Genomic DNA, 18,178 nt, shown 5'->3' with positions numbered 1-18,178 from the left:
AGGTCTCAGAGTACCCCTCGGGGAGCACGACCCAAAAAGGCCACCAAGCCCGAGGGAGAAAGACGCAAGACCAGACCGGCAGCTCGAGGAGGCTCTGTGCAGTCCAACGTCATGGATCGATACACCCTCACTAAGGGCTCTCTGGGTGGACCGAGCAAACCCCCTGCCAACCTTGGGGACGACTCCCTGTTGGATGGAGATCTGTCGTTGAAAGACGTCATGGGCGCCATTAATGGGATGAAGGCCACGCTAGGACAGCAATACGAGGCCCTGGCCCATAAGCTGGACACAGTTGCCATAGATGTCACCCTGATCAGGGCGGACCTTGCGAAGACTAACGAGAAGGTCAAATCCCTAGATCTGAAGACATCTAGCCTTATTACCGACGTCTCCGAATTACAGACTGAAGTCGGTAACCTGAGGTCCGCCCGTGACTACCTCTCTCGACGCCTGGATGATTTTGAAGGCCGCGCTCGACGGAACAACGTCTGACTGGTCGGGGTACCGGAGACGACGGACTCGTCATCGGTGGATCTACTAGTGGAGGACCTTGTCCTGAATCACTTAGCGCCCAAAGGCCTTAGCAAGTTTTTTGCAGTAGAACGGGCCCACCGTATCCCGGGTGGCCCGCCTAAGCTTGGAGCTCCCCCGCGGCCCATCATTGCACGGATCTTTAACTTTCGTGACAGAGACGTGATCCTCCAGGCTTCCCGCACATCGGGCCCTACGGCTTATGAGAATGCTTCGGTTAACTTCTACCCGGACTTCACCCAGCAGGTCCAGAAGCAGCGCCTTGGATTTCAGGGGGTGAAGAGGAGACTGCGGGACAGAGACATGAAATATGCCATGCTTTTCCCGGCTCGCCTGCGTGTGGTCTACAATGATAGGACATTTTTCTTTGGTCATCCTGGAGCAGCCAGCGACTGGCTGGACTCACTGCCCCCTCGAGAACAATTTGACCGTCCTGATCACTCCGGTGGTGCGGGGGACGGCCCGGTGGAGCAGGAATGAGGAGCGAACTCGGCTCCCAGGCCGCCATGTTGACTTTCGGCAGTGGTTTGATGCTACGCAACTATTGTTTGCTATTGTGTTGTCAGAACGGGGTGTGGGCGGGGGTCGGGTGAATCTTCCTCCTCTGGGGTTCTTTTCGTAGATTAGTTGTATATTAGGGCGACAGGCACACTGCAAGTTGGGGTGGCTCTTGAGTCTTACGCAGGGGTGCGGGGTGGGGGGTATGATGATGTTTTGGGGGGTTGAGGGGTTACGATTTTTGTTTCTCTGTTTTCTTCAAGGCACTGTACTGATGATCTTCTGTATTTACGTGTTGCGTTGGGGGTGGGGGGGGGCCTTGGGGTGGCCTGTGGGATGGGGGATAGGGGACTACGTATACTGTGTTGGAACGTCAATGGGTTGGGTGATAGAATTAAGAGGGGGGTGGTTTTGCAGATGCTGCGACGCTTGTCTCCGGATGTGGTTTTGCTTCAGGAGACGCATCTGCCCGGCAACACGTGCCATGCACTGAATAGGCGTGGCTATCGTCTCATTGCACACTCAGGTTTCACTTCTGGCTCCAGGGGGGTGGGTATTATGGTTCGGACCTCCCTCCCTCACGCTGTAGACGATATTATACTTGATGATAGAGGGCGGTACGCCGCCATTGTTGGGCGCTGGGAGGGGAAGGTGCTCACTATGTTTTCGGTCTATATACCTCCGGGCCTCCAAACTACGACTTATGCCCATCTGGGAAGAGTGATTCTGGGGGTCCCCGAAGGTTTGCTGGTGGTTGGGGGGGATTTTAATTCGGTAGTGTCTGGGACATTTGACCGTTACCCTCCCCGTGTTATTGCACAATCTCAATCCTGGTTGGGGGACTTCCTGGAGGCGCTGGGGCTGGCTGATTGCTGGCGTTTACATCATCCTGGGCAACGCCAGTATACCTTCCACTCTGGGGCCCACGGTAGCCTTTCGAGACTTGATTATGTACTGATGCCCTCCTCTCAGGCTTCCCTTATAGGGGAGGTTAAACATCTAGCCAGGGGTATCTCGGATCATTCCCCGTTGTGGTTGGTTGTGAACGCACATCTGGGTTCGGAGGGTCGTCTCGCCCCGATTAACCCGTGGTACCTCCGCGATCCTAAGATCAGGAAGGAACTCCTTGCAGCGATCAATCACTACTTTACTGACAACGTTGGTTCAGTGACCTCTTCTGTTTCTCTATGGGAAGCGTACAAAACTGTAATTCGAGGCCAGGCCCTCTCATCGATTGGCCATGTTAAGAGATGTAGGCGGGAGGAGGTTGTCCGTCTTAAGTCTGACATTTCCGCCCTTGAAGGGGAGTTGGATTCTGGGGTCTCCCCTGAGAAGCTGCACCTTCTAAACCTGAAACAGCTTGAATATAGAGCGCTGGTGACTGATGCTGCGAAAGAGATGGGTCGTGAACGGCAGGGGCGGCTGTATGATGTGGGTGATAAGGCTGGGAAATTGCTGGCTTGGTTGGATAGGAGAGAATGCGCGAGTCGAGTAGTTCCCGTTGTGGTGGATGAAAATGGTGTGGATGTCACTGATCCAGCTGGAATCGTGACGCGCTTTGCTGACTATTTTCGGGGGGTGTACTCCTCGGTGTCCGATCGGCCGGAGCGGGACTCCCACTTGCTTCTACGTCATATCTCGCTCCCATGCCTGTCTAATCAAGAGAGGGATCTGTTGGAAGCTCCGCCCACTGCGGATGAGATTGCGACCGCTATCCGCTCGATTCGCTCGGGGCGGGCCTCGGGCCCGAATGGGCTCCCCATTGAACTTTATAAGCTCTGTCCGGATGTACTGGCGCCGTATCTCCGATCGATGTTCTTGGAGTCACTGGAAGAGGGGTTTCTTCCTCCTGACCAGAGACTGGCCTCCATAGTAGTTATCCATAAGGAGGGTAAGCCGCGTGACCGTTGTGAATCCTTTAGACCTATTTCCCTGATCAATGCTGAACCTAAGATCCTAGCCAAAGTCCTTGCTAATCGTCTGGTGTCTGTTATAGGCGATCTGGTTCACCCGGACCAGTCCGGCTTTATACCGCACCGAAACACGGCACTTAACCTTCGGCGACTGCATGGAGTCCTCGCGAGAGCGGGGACTCTGCGGGAGCCGGCCATCTTGGCGTCCTTGGACGCCACCATGGCGTTTGACACGATCGAGTGGCCTTATCTTTGGGCGGTCCTCAGTAAATTCGGTTTTGGACCCGCCTTTATTCGCTGGGTGCAATTGCTCTATGCTGACCCCTTAGCCAGGGTGGTGGTGAATGGGCGGGCCTCGACCCCCTTTGCTCTTGGTAGGGGGACACGCCAGGGTTGTCCTTTGTCCCCGCTCTTGTTTGCCCTAGCTCTGGAACCACTGGCGGCTTGGTTGAGGTGGGAACCGTCCTTGAGGGGAATTAGATGGTCCCCGGACTTTGAGGATCGGATATCTCTGTACGCAGACGATATACTCTTGTACCTTACGTCACCTCGTAAGTCGTTAATCGTCCTTTTTGATGTTTTGACTTCCTTTCATAAAAATTCCGGTCTAGATATCAACTGGTCAAAATCCTGTATTTATGTTCTTTCCGGTGACGCTCCACTTTTGCCACGTGGCTGTCCCATCTCGGTGGCGCTGGAGGGTTTTAGGTATCTGGGGATCTTTATTACCTTGGACCCCGCACTTCGATATAAACGCAATTTGCTGCCCCCCCTCCAGCGCCTCCGTGCGGATGTTGGAACGTGGAGTCGGCTTCCTCTCTCTCCTCTGGGACGAGCAGCGTTGTTTAAGATGATGTCGCTCCCCCGATTTCTCTATGCGCTTCAGAATACGCTCGATGTTGTACCAGCTAGCTATTTTCGGGAGATTGAGGGCCTCCAGAGGCAGTTGCTATGGGGGGGGCGGTCTCGCATTGCCCTTTCGAAGCTTACACTCCCGTGGTACGATGGCGGCATCGCTCTCCCTGACATCCGTCGCTACTACTGGGCCTCTTAGCTGGGGGCCATCAATCATGGCACCTACACTCCTTCGCCAAACCCGGCCTTTGCGATGGATAAATGGTTGTTGCCCGGTGGTGACTACAACAGGGCTCTGTATGCGAAGTTGACCGTCGGGTCACTTACGGGGCCCACTAAAACAGTCGTGCAGGTGTGGCATCGGGCCACGTCTGCTACAGGCTGGGCTGATAAGTTGACCCGTGCCACGCGGCTTTATGCCTCGGATAAACTTGGCTCCCTCTGGCGGTCGAAGGGGTTTGATCGATGGGACATGATTGGGATCAGCAAGGTTGATGATGTATGGTTCAAGGGTAGGATCAAGTCGTTTGATGAAATGAAAGTTGAATATGGGCTGAATGATAGAGAATCCTTTAGATATGCGCAGGTCCGACACGCGGTCCTGTCTGTTTTCCCCCTGGGCTCGGATGTTCCGGAAGCGTCCCCGCTTGAGGATCGGATACTGGATGGGCATGTCCCTGATAGCACGATCTCCCTCATTTATAAAAAGTTAATCAATATTAGGATTGATCTATTGGATAGCCTTCGGGAGTTGTGGACTAGTGATGGTCTGGAGCTGGATGATGAGGACTGGCAGGCTGCGTTCTCTTCTCCTAAGGAGGTAGCTATTCCGGCACGCCTTCGATTTGTCCAGCTCAAAATTCTTCATAGGGTATATGTGACTGGTCCACGTCTGGTGCGCATGGGATTCTCGGCGGATGGATTGTGCTGACGTGGTTGCGGTATGGTGGCCACGTTCCTACATATCATTTGGGAATGCCCTGCTGTACTACACTATTGGAATCGCGTGCATGATGTAATGAGTGAGGTTATGGGTGTGCTGTTGAAGCCTGAAGCGCGGAGATGCTTGTTGAATGTTTGGGAACCGAATGATTGTACCCAAGCGCAGCTTCGATGGGTGACACTGGGTAACATGATAGCCAAGCGTGACATTGCCCAGCTTTGGGGCGCTCAGAGGCCTCCTACGGTTCTGGCATGGCAACAGAACATGGACTGGTCCATGTTTCGTGAAAAGACTGTGTATGTCTCCCGGGGCAGACCTGGCAAGTGGGGGAAGATTTGGACTCAATGGAACGCGTATCGTGGAGATATATGTACCCCCCCACCTTTCGGAATTTGATACCGACTTGTCTTCCTCCCAACCTGATGTTTCCTCCGCAGAAGTATAGATATATTGATTGTTTCTGTTCTCCTTCTCTTCCCCCCCCATCCCACAGTATATTTTGAATGCGATACTGTTAGCTTTACGTTTGTACCCCCCCCCCCCCCCCCCGCATAACCACATGATGACATGCTTGTACTGGACTGCCTTGTTTTCTTTTGTTTTTCTATTTTCTTGTTCTTTACATTCAATAAAAAAGTAAAAAAAAAAAAAAAAAAATCAATAGTTGATTTTGCAAGTAAAGTTAATGAATATAGGGCCTGATGGGTACCCGTTTCAATGTCTGTGTTTTATTACTACAAGGTCTGGAACCCAGAGGGACCCAGCCTACTTAAAGATCTGGAATTTGAAATATGACAACTGTACATGACAACTGATTTCTCAGTTCCTAATATTGTTGTCAGGGTGTGGCAAGATTTTTTCTCAGTTCATCTTTAAAAACTCTTACGAGTTCTCTTTTGATAAATATTCATCAAATAATCTGATGTACTAAGGTAAAACCCGTAAAACCTGTGTTCCAAAAAACATTTGTTTTTTAAATCCTGAAATCGCCTTATTGTTTTCTAACATGATGTCTGTTGCATGATTAACATGTCGAGCCTTGGCTCGTTGGTTCGGCTTTCCCTATTCATTTGTTGGCTCGCACACCTCAACTAGAAGTGTTACCCCATTTCTAGATAATGAAAATGGGTGAATATCGGAAAAAGAGGCTTTGGGACTTTCTTTATCCTTGCCTATGAAATATTCAAGATCACATAGCATCCTTCAAATACCATAAGTGCTAAATGTTTCTAAAATAAAAACTGGTAGTTCATAGTCGAGGATACATTACAGGAGGGTTAGGATGACAGCTTAGTATGAGTTGACAGTAACTAGCACTCTGTACCTACCATAAGATAATATAGCACCTGTTAGTATTCCAAACAAGAACCCAATGAAGACAACTGGCAACCGACTTTCAGTTGGTGCCTGAGGGTTCCTATTCTGCACTGTGCATGCAAAACCTACTGTATTGCTGTCTTCTCTGTTCAGTATTCTTACCTTGGTGGTAGTAACAGAATTGCTTCACTGCCCCCTTTTTTCTGTATTTTTGTCTTTTTAGTCACTCTTCTGTTGATTTGGATGAACCTTTAGCAAGTCAGATAATTTTCTTGGTTGAATAATGTGTCTTTTCTACAGGTTTTGTAACCCCAAGGGTTTAAATTCTGTCAGGGTTGGTTCGTCCATTATTCTGCTTGTGGTAAAAAAGGTTAGCAGTTTAAGTTATAAGGACACATTTTATGGCAATGCTTAGAAACCCAAAGGAATGTTGCACTGTAAGCTCAGCCCCAGCATACTTCTGTTTTTTGTATGTAGGAGAAATTAATAACACCAAAAGTAGCACTGAGCTTTTGCCAATGAATTGAGGATATTGTTTCTTGCACATAAGTTTAATGTAACAAGTGTTGCTCCAGTGCAAATAGGTGTTACTTGTTGGTAAATGTGGACAACTGTGGATCATGTTTTTAAGTTGTAGTGGAGATTGATAGCTCATGAGTGGGTTGACAGCTGCAATGTAGATTGTTAACTGTAGGACATGTTGGCACCTTTACAAAAGGGTGGAACCAGAGGGCTTCTTTGAATATGCATTTGCTTTGCCAAGGTTAGAAGCTGTAGGGCGGATTGACAATTATAAACAGATTAATGATAGGGTGGAAGATGAGGGAGAAGTAGCCAAGTGTAACAAGTTTTTAAACACGGGATAGAATACTGATACCCTAAGATAAGGCGGTAAGTTGTCATACAAGTTGGCATCTGTGAGCCATTAAGCAGCTCTTATTGTTTTGGAAGATTAACTATACCTTCAGTCGCTTGTGTCTGGCCTGGGCCTGCTTCTGCAGCCGATCCCATCGCTGGTTACACTCCTGGACCATGGCTCTTAGTCTAGTTTGAAGACCAATTCCATTGATCTGCGTGAGTTGCCGATACTGTCTGTTCAAGGACTCCAGCTGCCCCAACCTCTCACGAACCTGCCGTAGCAGAACCTAAACGAAAGACAAGTTCACTGTGAGGGCCAGCAAAAGTCTTGCATTTATACTGACCAAGAGTCCACAGGCCATATCAGAAAGGTATAAGCTAACCACAAACGTAAACTGCCACCAAACACGAGTATCTTACAAATTAGTATAAGACGTTGGGGGGCATATTTCCAAATTTTCACTCAACGCAGGGCAGCAAGCAAAGTTGGAGCAGAAATCATCTATATTTTCAAAGATACGGAGCATTTCTGTTTTCTCCTTATGCTGGCACACTGTGTGCTGCATAGCGCCAAAGCAGGCACACTTGCACATAGTGCAAGGGTGCCTGTGTTGTAGGCAGGATTGTTTTGTGGAGGAAGTAATACCCTCCTGCACAAAACAATCCTTAGAGTAATTTCCCTCTTTCTATGTGTAATTCGGAATGCAGCACACATGAAAGGAGGAAGTAACAAGGAGAAATAAAGATATGTTTCCCTGTTAGGACTCACTGGGAAAAGTGTAGCATTTTGATGCTTTCACAGGTTTACTAGGTTTAGTAAATCTGGGAATGTGCCTTAATCCATGGGTAGATGCATTGGAATACCAATGCTTCACCCATGGAACGACTCCCAGCTTGAAATGTAACGTAACGCTGCGCTAGCAGCTGCTTTCCGTTACATTTGTTTACAAAGCCATGCAGGGTAGAGCAAATCGCCCCTTGTGTGGCTTTGTAAATATTTTAATGTAGCCTTTGCATTGTCCTTGCGTCACCTTGTGTAACACAAGGACTATGCAAAGGCATGATGAATCTGAGCCTTAATTGTTGTGTATAATGTACATGATACATGCATACATGGCTCCTCGAGTCATGACTACAAGCAGAGAGCTAAAACGTATTTTACCATCATAGTATCTACTTCTTTAGTCGTACCCTAATATACAGATTATAGAACTCTGAAACAAGGTGCTCCCACACTTTTAAAATTCCAGTTTGTAGCTGGTGATCTATCTTACAGAGTCTTACCTTTAAAATATCCAAATTTAATTTTAGAGCAATGTAACTCATGTTTTACTGAAAAATACATTGAGCATCGGCAAGCTGACTCCAGAAGAACATGCATACCATGTTACTGGTAAGTAATGTTTTTGTCTCCAGCATGAGATCTGCTTTGTTACACAATACCATATAGAAGGAAGTGTGAGAACAAATACCACAAAACTATCAGTAGAAGTTTTTTGTAACCACCTCAATGATCTGCAAATCTAATTTAAAAACTGTGTCAAGACAGTGGTAACTATCGAAAGAGCATGAGATGAGAATGAGGTTGGATGCAGAAATTCAGGCCTTATAGGATCTAACTGTCATTCAACAGCTGACACTCTGTACAGTGTCCAGATTGTATAAGATCACCTGAGACCTTTACAAAGCATGTTCTGATATTGTAGCACCATTCTTATGTGAACCCTTTCATTTCCATATGGCTAATGTTAAAAACTCTCATATGATACAACGAGCATTAAACAAAATCAGCTATAGGTAATAAGTAGGCGAATACACTGAAGAGATATAATGCTAGATATGAAGGCTAGTCTTACAAGCCACTTAATAAGATATAACCAGGCCGGTGTTAGCATTTAGAGCACCAGCAGGGCTTCCATACATTCATAGATCAATTGATGCAGTAGAGGGTCCAGTTGTCAGAAGAACAACTATCATAGGGTCAGTATGCAAAAGGGTTGGGTCTGATATAAACCTGGGGTCTTACTCTATATTGCTGGAAAAGGACATTTAACTAATGTGGTTTCAAAAGATTTCACACTCAGGTTACTTTGTAAGAATTTCTAAAGAGCAAGAATAAGGTACAGGACGTTTCCTATCATAGTGGATGAAATGGGTTAAGGTTTTTTAAACTTTTAGAGGTTAGTATTTTGTAAGTAGATGTCACTGTCTGCATAAGAAGTATATTTGGTGTATATTAGGAGTATTTACTAGAAGGGTGGACACTTGTTTGATAAGATGCCTATTACATAAACAGCACCACTTAAAAAATTGCCATCCAGCAAATTTGGATTTTATTACCAATTTGAGGCAGTGGCAACAGTACGCCAGAATACTGTTCTGTCATGAGAGTCCAGGGCAGGCAGGCAATAAATGCATTGATATATTGCACCTCTTATGGTTTGTGAGGGTGGCTGTAGTGAGTTGTCAACCCACATTCTATAGCATTGAGCAAGACCCAATATAGTGCTTGTCAATTACCAATTGACCAATACTGGGGACCACAATATCAGGTGTGTTATGGATGCATTAAAATGACTGCATTATTATCATTATACATTTATTAAAGAAGCACATATCTTCTATAATGTATTTAATTGACTACAACCTATGTATCATAAATGTTTTCTGATGAAATTGGAAAATTGAGCTGGATTCTGGCAAAGTACTCATGATTTTAAGTGCACAAGAATTACTTTAATAAGATATTTTGATATTGTTGTGTAAAAGAATATGTGACTGTCATAAAATATGCATACTATTCATATGCTTTATTTAAACCTATTGAAAATAATTATATGAAATAAAACGAATACCAAAACCTGAAAGATAGCATTTAAAATGTGAGAATTATCAATTGATTTATTTACTGACTCTCAACATTATGGTCTTGGTTTTGGTAATGACAACAGGAGCAAACACATGTATGCCCAAATTAATTATTCATCCCTCTCAATTTCATTTTATTTCTTTGAGGCATAGTATGAATATTTGTAGGACATTGATTGGCTTACTAAATATCAATAGGAATAGTTAGTGAAGGTGCCTTTTGCATATATAGTGATCCTGAGAAGGCCCTTGATTAGGTAAGCAGGAGGCATTTCAAGTTCTATTTGGGAAAGTTAGAGTTTGGCAGGAGCCTCCGACATTTCCTTGAGCATTTTCAATAATGGCTTTATGTTGAATAGGGTTTATCATTTTAGGGGAATGAACTGTAGAACAACTCATAGCTGAAGTAAGAGAGAATAAGGACATTACTGATATTGCATTTGGGAAATTCCATTCGGGTTTCAGGAAGGGTTGCAGCACGAAAACAGCTATTCTGACTATAGCAGAGGACATACACAAGTCCTTTGACGCTATTAAATGTTGGCAACTCATTCTCTTAGACTTGTCAGGGGCCTTTGACATTGTTGACCAAAAGTTGCTTCTAAAATCCCTCCATAAACAGATTGGAGCTGATGGCTTGACTGTGAAATGGTCCGCCTCTTACCTACATAACCGCTCCCAACAAATAAAAATAAACAACACATTTTCAGAGATATCCGCCATAACCCGGGGGTGTCCCCAAGGCTCAGTGCTCTCAGCTACACTCTACAATATTTACATGAAACCCCTCACCATCAGGATTAAACAATATGACATGGAATGTTAATTCAATACCACCTGTATGCTAACGACACCCAGTTCTACTTAGAAATATCCTCACTATAGCTTTTAATACTTCTAAATACTATGCTCATTAAAGTCCAAAACTTGTTAACACAGAACCACCTGAAACTCAACCAAGACAAGATGGACGTCCTCCTCCCAAATAAGGGACAGACCACCCAAGTCCAAGAAAGGATAAATACTATTGATGCTCAAAACTAGAAACGGACTCTGGCTGATTCTGTCAAATCCCTGGGGATCACCCTGGACCCAAGTATGAGTATGTACAGACACATAAAGAATACAGTGAAGAATGCATTCTACAACCTAAAACTTCAACATAAAATCAAGCCTTTCCTCCTGCAGAATGATCTAATAACCGCCATGCAAGCTTTGGTTCTTACACGACTGGACTACAAAACCTGCACCGTGATGTAGCCCCTAACTCCATTATGAGCCACACCTAATGCAGCAGCAAGTATGGTGACTGGAATCAAATATCCCGATCACATCTCCCCTTCCGTGAAAAATCTAAAGTGGCTCCCGATTGAAGCCCATGGCTGTTACACAACTGCCTGTCTCGCTCACAATGCCATTCACACAGGGAAACCAGCCTACCTTTCTTCAAAACTCACAAAGGCAGGACAGACGTGAACCTTAAGGACCTCCAACACTATGCTTCTCATCCCCCCCATAAAAAAAAATAAAACAAAGTCCTAACACGCTCTTTCTCGGGCAATGCCCCCTAAATCTGAAACTCCCTCCCAGTAAATATCAGGACAAACCCCTCCTACATGAGCTTCAAAAGAAAATTAAAAAATCTTCTCCTCAATCAGCACCTCAAGCTCTAAAGCCCATCCTACCACCTGAATCCCAAATGAAACCTCCTCCTCAAGTTTACTGTTTATCCCTCTCCGGGAATTGCTGTGATCTGATTTTTTAAAGACTCTATTCTATAACTATTAAACTGTAACCGATGTGACTTCAAAAAAGACTGCTCTGTAACCAATTTATCCAATATTGCCTTTGATAATGTTTGACAATCAAATTGCTCTGATACCCTCGGGTCTTGCCAGTGCTATATAAAACTCTTTAAATATTTTTTTTAATGACATTATTGAATGAGTAGCATGTCAGGAGTGCTTCGGAATTCTTTGAGAGGTTCCAAAATATCAACCAGTTTCTTGAAATGTAGGCATAAACCTACATAAGTAGATTTACACTTTTTGGAGACTCAGCCCCAAAACTTTGGCTGACAGTAAAGGCTTGTGTGATAGCCACTGAATCAAACATGTTCCATATCAGGACATTTTAATTGCATTCTGCATGAAAATGTTAGAAAATGTGCTTGATTAAACGAACAAATTAATAGATATTTCAAGTTAACTTTAGTTAACCATAATTTGAACACACAAAGAGGTGTGCTCTTTTTCTGACTTTGGGGCCTATTACGATTGCGGATTTCCCACATCCACCAGGCCGGCGGAAGCCACCGCCGGCCCAGAGGATGCGGGAAAACCGCCGCGGAGGCTTGAAAGACCCACCGCCAAATTAGGATGGCTGGTGGGTCTTGCAATCTGTCCTTCGCTTTTCCGCCGCGGTCGCCTTCCGACCGCGGCGGAAAAGCATTAACATGGCTGGCGGTGTCTATCAGACACCGCCAGCCATATTAGGATGGAGTAGAAAGAATGCTTTTCCACGGCGGCTTTTCCGCCGTGGAAAAGCATACGGACCTTCACTTCGGGGGCCCATTGCGGGCCCCCTGGGTGAAGGGGGGGGTGGGGTGTGCACATGGGGGGTACCTATGGTACCCTCCTGCATTTGTGTGAACAAAGAGGCAGGCACCGTGCGGTGCCTGCAGCTTTGTGCACGCAAATGGCGTGCATGCTTTTTTAACATTGCGGCGGGTGCAGCTTGAAGCTGCACCCGCCGCAATGTTAAAAATAGAGGATGTGACCACCACCCTGGCGGTCACATCCTAATATGCACGGAGGGACCGCTGCTGCCCCTGCGGACGGTCCCTCCTACTCTATGGTGGCGGACGGACTCAGGTCCGTCCGCCATCATAATCGGCCCCTTTGTTAGGATTAATAGCAAGCAACAGCTTCATACCTGCATGTGAGAGAGTCATTACCCCTCCTGACTCAAATCCATAAACCGTTTCCAAATGAAAACATATTGTTTGCTGTTAGCAGTCTCCTGGGTAGAAAATAAATAGTTCTTTACCTGGTTGTTCCATGTCTTATTTTACTATGGGTAAGGCTGCAATGAACCCATTGTCATAAATATATATTAAAAACAGGGAAAATAGAGCCTTATTTAGAACTCGTCAGATGAGTTACTCCATCACAAAGGTGACGGATATCCCATCTGCCGAAATATAAATCCCATTACATCCTATGAGATTTATATTTCAGCGGACGGGATATCCGTCACTGTTGTGATGGAGTAACCCATCCGCAAAGTTTTAAATTGAGCCCAAATTTAAAACGGTATACTGTGTTGCATTGTTGAGGATGTGCTTCAATGCTGTGTATGTATGGGATAATACCCAGCTGCTGTATTTGGTGTTTGAGTTTCGTGTTACAAATTGTTTTGTATAATTTAGAAACAATAAACATATGTGTAAAAAAGTGGGAATAATCCCATGGGAGCTGAAGAGATTAATATTTCTAGGCATTGGAACAGCAGTCAGAGGCTGCAATGTGCTTGGCGGAACTGCTGCGGTCCTGCCAAGCATATTACGAGTTTCCGCTCCTCCAGAGTTTAGATGGAGGTTCTTCCTCCATGTAACCCCTGGAGGAGAGGAAACAAAGGGGACCCAACAGGGCCCCTGTGCCTCAACTGAATGTGGATGCACACAAGGGCGATGCACACAGCGCCCCACAACGACTTGCGTTGGGGGGCGCTGGATAGTGGAATAGTTTAATTTTCTATTCCAACTCCATCCCACCCTGACAGTAGGGAAGGTGTTGGATAGAAAATTAAAGTATTCCCTATCCTCCAGCGCCCTCCAGCGCAAGTCGTTGTAACGACTTGCGTTGTAATAGCAGCGTTGTAATAGCAGTGCGGGGTAATGCCCGCGTTGTTATGGATGTTCCCCCCCGTGTGCATGCACATAGGTTCCTGCATGGCAAGGACATTTGAGTCCATGCCGTGCAGGAACCTTGTAGTGCGATCCCATGGTGGCGCCTTTTTTAATGGCAGCACAGCCTTTAAAAGAGGCACTGCCATGGGACCGCCGCCGCGGCCATCTGCCAGACTACTCGAAAGTTGTAATCAGGCGGGCCGGTGGGGTGTCCTTCGCAGTAGCGGTAGCGCAGTGTTTTGCACCACCGCTCAGCTGAAAAGTTATAATCAGGGCCTAAGTGTATTCTGCATCAAGAATCTGATTTATCCTCTGCCCAGTCCTTTCTACTGCTTGGTATTCTACTCATGATGTTAGGTATTATGAGGCATGATCATGTTAGTAATTATCAATCATGCCTATCTTCCTATTAACCATTTCTGATCCAACCTTCCTCCACATAACAATTTAAAAGAAGGGTGTGATCTTCTCCAAACAGTTAGTAGCAGTGTAGAAAATGACATAGTCAGCACTAATTGCATTTGTGAATGGTAATATTATTGTTTGATGGATATCTGCTTGGCTTAAGGAAAATATTATCTATATATGTGTGTGTGTGTATTATACATATATGTATATGTGTACGAAGCCGCCACACAATAACGCTCACTCAGCCTAGAACTTCTGCTAAAAGTGATGCTTATTGCAGCACAGTGACCATTAAAAAGGGACAGATAATATAAAGCATGATAGTAACCGTACCTCCTCCTAAGGTAAAATCATAATAGATTTGCATAGTGGAATCAAACAAAACCAACATTAGGTAAATTCATGTGGCAGTCAGATAATGGGAAACTCCAGTGCACTAGCGCATCGGCAGCTGATGTAAAGAAAGGAGTGTTGTTTAAAGCATTGTGATTAACACATAAAGAAAGCCCTTCATTCTACGGGATCAAAATATTTGAGGACCACCCTAAATTGGTATGTTCCCAGGAGATCGTTGAGATCTGCGAAACAGTATAAGGTAGCGGTTCCACGGTGCAAGAAAGTTAGGAGGGGTGAACGCGCCTTTACTGCAGCAGCTGCTTATAAGTTGTGAAATTCTCTTCCGGAATTTATCAGGATTCAGAGCTCTCATTTCATTTTTGGAAGCAAATTAAAAACCTTGTTGGTTGGGGAGTAGATTGGTAGGGACTGTGTAGGTGAACTGCATGTTATTGTGATCCTCTGTTCAGTCTGTCCCTCCTTGTGTATAATGCTTTGATATGCTTCAGAAATACCACAAATACAAATATTATCTTAAAGTGCCTGCCACAGGGTGCAGGAATCAACAGGGGGGCACCAAAGGTGCCCCCTCGGCCCCAACTGGAGGCCGCACACCCAAGGGGGCCCTGCTGGGGGCCCCCAAACACGCTTTCCAACATGGTTTCCTTCTTGGACAGGCCGGCATGGAAACCATGCCGGCAAACAAACATCATAATCCCAACGGCAGAAAGGCCCACACTTTGGGACTTCGATCCGATGGGCTCCTTGAGCCGGTCAGAAGCCATCCGGAATGACCGGTTGGTTTAGTTTCCAACCGCCAGCATTGTAATGGTCAAAAAGTAACAGAGGGGCCGATTACGATGTGGCCTGGAAGGCGCTTACCATGGGTCAGAGCTTTTACGGGTCACATCGTATTCGGCCCCTAAGTATTAAAAATAAGGGAATGTCGATTAAGATTCTAAAAGAACCGTCTCTCTAGAACAAATCTTGAGTTCTATAGCATGTATACATTATGTTTGCCTTCCTGTATTCAGCAACTATTCTAAATTCTGGATGTAGCCAGACATTTTCTATTAAGAGAGGAACATGTAACAAATTTCCAAATGCCCCTCTGTGTTTGGCATTTATATTTAATAATCACCTCTCTCAACTTATGTCCTTCTTTTGGACCCCTAACATTGTGTCTTATTTCTGATACAACTGTACACAATATGTAGAAAACATGGACCTGAGCAGGTACACACTTATTACCTACTGTTTTTACTATTGTGAGTTCTACTCCTTATAAGCTCCTATACCTGACGATTAATTGAACATGTACAATGCCTGACAGGCTCTTGTTATTTTTTGTTTATTAAAACTGATTAAAAAACTACTTGGAGTATACGGTTGTGAAAAAAAAAACTACTTGCAGTCAAAAAACAATCTTCATTCTTAATATTTTAAAGTGACTTTGGAAAAATAATGGCCCAGAAAGTCTATCAGATCACAGGGGTGTATCGGGGGTTCAAATAGAATTACCCCTATATTTTTGGTCTAAACAAAAGTTGATTGCTGTGCAACAATTACCTTATCAATAGATGTGAAAGTTAGACTTAGCCAGCCCTGCTTACAGACTGCCCTGCATATCCAGTAATGTGAAACCCATCTGGATGTGCTGCCCTAAATATATTTGTATTGGTGCAATTCAAACTTCCTATAGGATGTTTGGGACTATAAATAGGAATATGATGTTAAAGATTTAGTAATTTAAGCCGAATTGTAATCTTAAAGTAGTTTATTCTGCCAATTAGAGATGTTGAGAGAACCTATAATTTATTCTGTAAGGAATTTATCTCTTGCCATTCATGAATAAAATGCAAATGTGCTAGGCTCAAAGGAATGATCACTAGTTGCAGAGCATGACTTCCTAAAACATGTCTGCTGTTTAATTCAGATTTGAATCTATGTAATCATTAAATTTCCAGAAGCTTTTTATGGTTTCAAGAACTATTGAAATGGCTTCAAAAGTGCCAGACATGATCAATAGGTTGTCTTCCTATAATCTGATTTCATGCTGCACTGCTTCAAATGGGAGACTTGAGTTTAGGCCTGGGCGTGAAATTCTTCTCCGTTCGCGGAGTTTGTGGAGTTTTTCCCCCTCCGTACTCAATGTAGAGCATGTACAGCCAGATTCATCAAAGTAAAATCGACTCGCAAAGGGCCAGATTCTGAGAATTTGGCCCTTTGCGAGCGCTATTTTTGCATTTGGGATTCATCATCCCAAAGCAAAAATTCTAGAAATCGCTAAATTGCGATTAATTAAATGCAATTCATGAACCTTTTAAAAATTGCGAATTCACAATCTGGGGCCGCTGATTACCGCGAAGTCTAAGTACGTGGTAAATAGCAAAAACTTTGAAAAATGCACTAAAGTGCATTTTTCAAAGTTTCATGTTGCGCACACACATGCCCTAAGGGCATGTGTGTGCGCAACATATGTGCACACATCAATTTCAGGGGTGCAACAGGATGTCCTTTGGACACCCCTGCACCCTTGAAATCGCAATCTCAATTAGCAAATTGAGATTGTCTTCCCATTCATTCCTATGGGCCTCTAGGCCCATAGGAATGAATGGGGAGAAATTCCTTAATTGCGACTCACAATTTGCGAGTCGCAATTAAGGAATTAGTAGAAATCGCTATTTTTTTGGTGGTTTCTTGATGAATAGCATTTTGCTATTCCTTAATAGCGAATCGGTATTTTTCGCTATTAAGGAATGGCAAATTGCTTTGTTGATGAATCTGGGGGTATGTTCCCAAAACCTCCACTTAGCGGATTGCAGTATTTCCTCACTTGCCAACATTAAGTTGGTGAGTGAGGAAAATCTTACACCAGAACACCTCCCAGCAAGATTTATCATCGCGGGCGGTCGCGGATGGCGCTACCTTTTGCGCTAAGAAACCTTCCCTTTGCGTTGAGGAAGCTGCCGATTGAGTAGAAAATCTACTTGAGTGGTAGAAAGAAGCAGCGCCCTCTTGCGCTGCGCATGTTGCCGTTCTCAAAATCAGTGCGAATAGTGCGTCCCAACGTACTTCGCCGCTTGTGGAACTCTGAGTAGTGCGGCAGAGTTTTTTGGTCACTTTGCGAAGTTCCACTCTGCACAGCCCTACTTGATTTCTTTGTTCTTGATGTTTCTACTAGTATATCAAGGTAAAACTGCAAGGATCAGAGGTACCCTGTGTTGGCCAGCTCTTTCCATAAAAAAATACAACATATATTTGGTGGTTGCTATTTAACAAGGAATAGGGCAGTTGAGCAGTATACCAAGCAGAAGGTAGGATATTTTCCTTCTTTGGGGAAGATGACATTTCTAATAGCTTTCTCCCAACTTATAGGTGGAGCTTCATGTTCTTATACGTGCTGGAAAAGCAAGCGTTAATGTTCAATCCATAGCCCGTTGAAAACTGTGAACAGCTTAGGGATAAAGCCTACCTTAGCCTGTCGCAGTGGCGTTTTATTGCCTATTGCATGCTATACTTCTGCTTTACTGATCAGTATGTTAAGCATACTCATGCTGGAAGATGTGTGGTAGTTTGGGACCTTGTTAAAAAAAGAGTTCAAATGCGTGTTAAACACTAGTATGTAACTTGTTTAAACTGACCCTTTAAAATGCTGAGAGCTTTCTTTCAAGTTGTCTGCAAAGCAAGTCCCTTTTAGCACTTTCCACCCTAAATTCATAGCACATTTTCTAGCTGGAG

General features: G+C 44.8%; 1 protein-coding gene across 1 annotated transcript in view; it reads right to left on the bottom strand.

The window, feature by feature from the left end:
- The window catches only part of LOC144782005 (nesprin-2-like), a 284,781-nt gene that overhangs the window by 89,677 nt on the left and 176,926 nt on the right, over positions 1-18,178 (bottom strand). Inside the window, exon 4 of the mRNA XM_078661110.1 lies at positions 7,020-7,202. Coding sequence (XP_078517236.1) covers positions 7,020-7,202 — 183 coding nt within the window. The remainder of the gene's footprint in view (positions 1-7,019; positions 7,203-18,178) is intronic.

The sequence above is a fragment of the Lissotriton helveticus genome, chromosome 9, assembly GCF_964261635.1.
Source record: "Lissotriton helveticus chromosome 9, aLisHel1.1, whole genome shotgun sequence".
In the NCBI taxonomy this organism is placed as follows: Eukaryota; Metazoa; Chordata; class Amphibia; order Caudata; family Salamandridae; genus Lissotriton; species Lissotriton helveticus.
The sequence above is the reverse complement of the archived record's forward strand: the minus strand, read 5'-3'. Positions and strand labels throughout refer to the sequence as shown.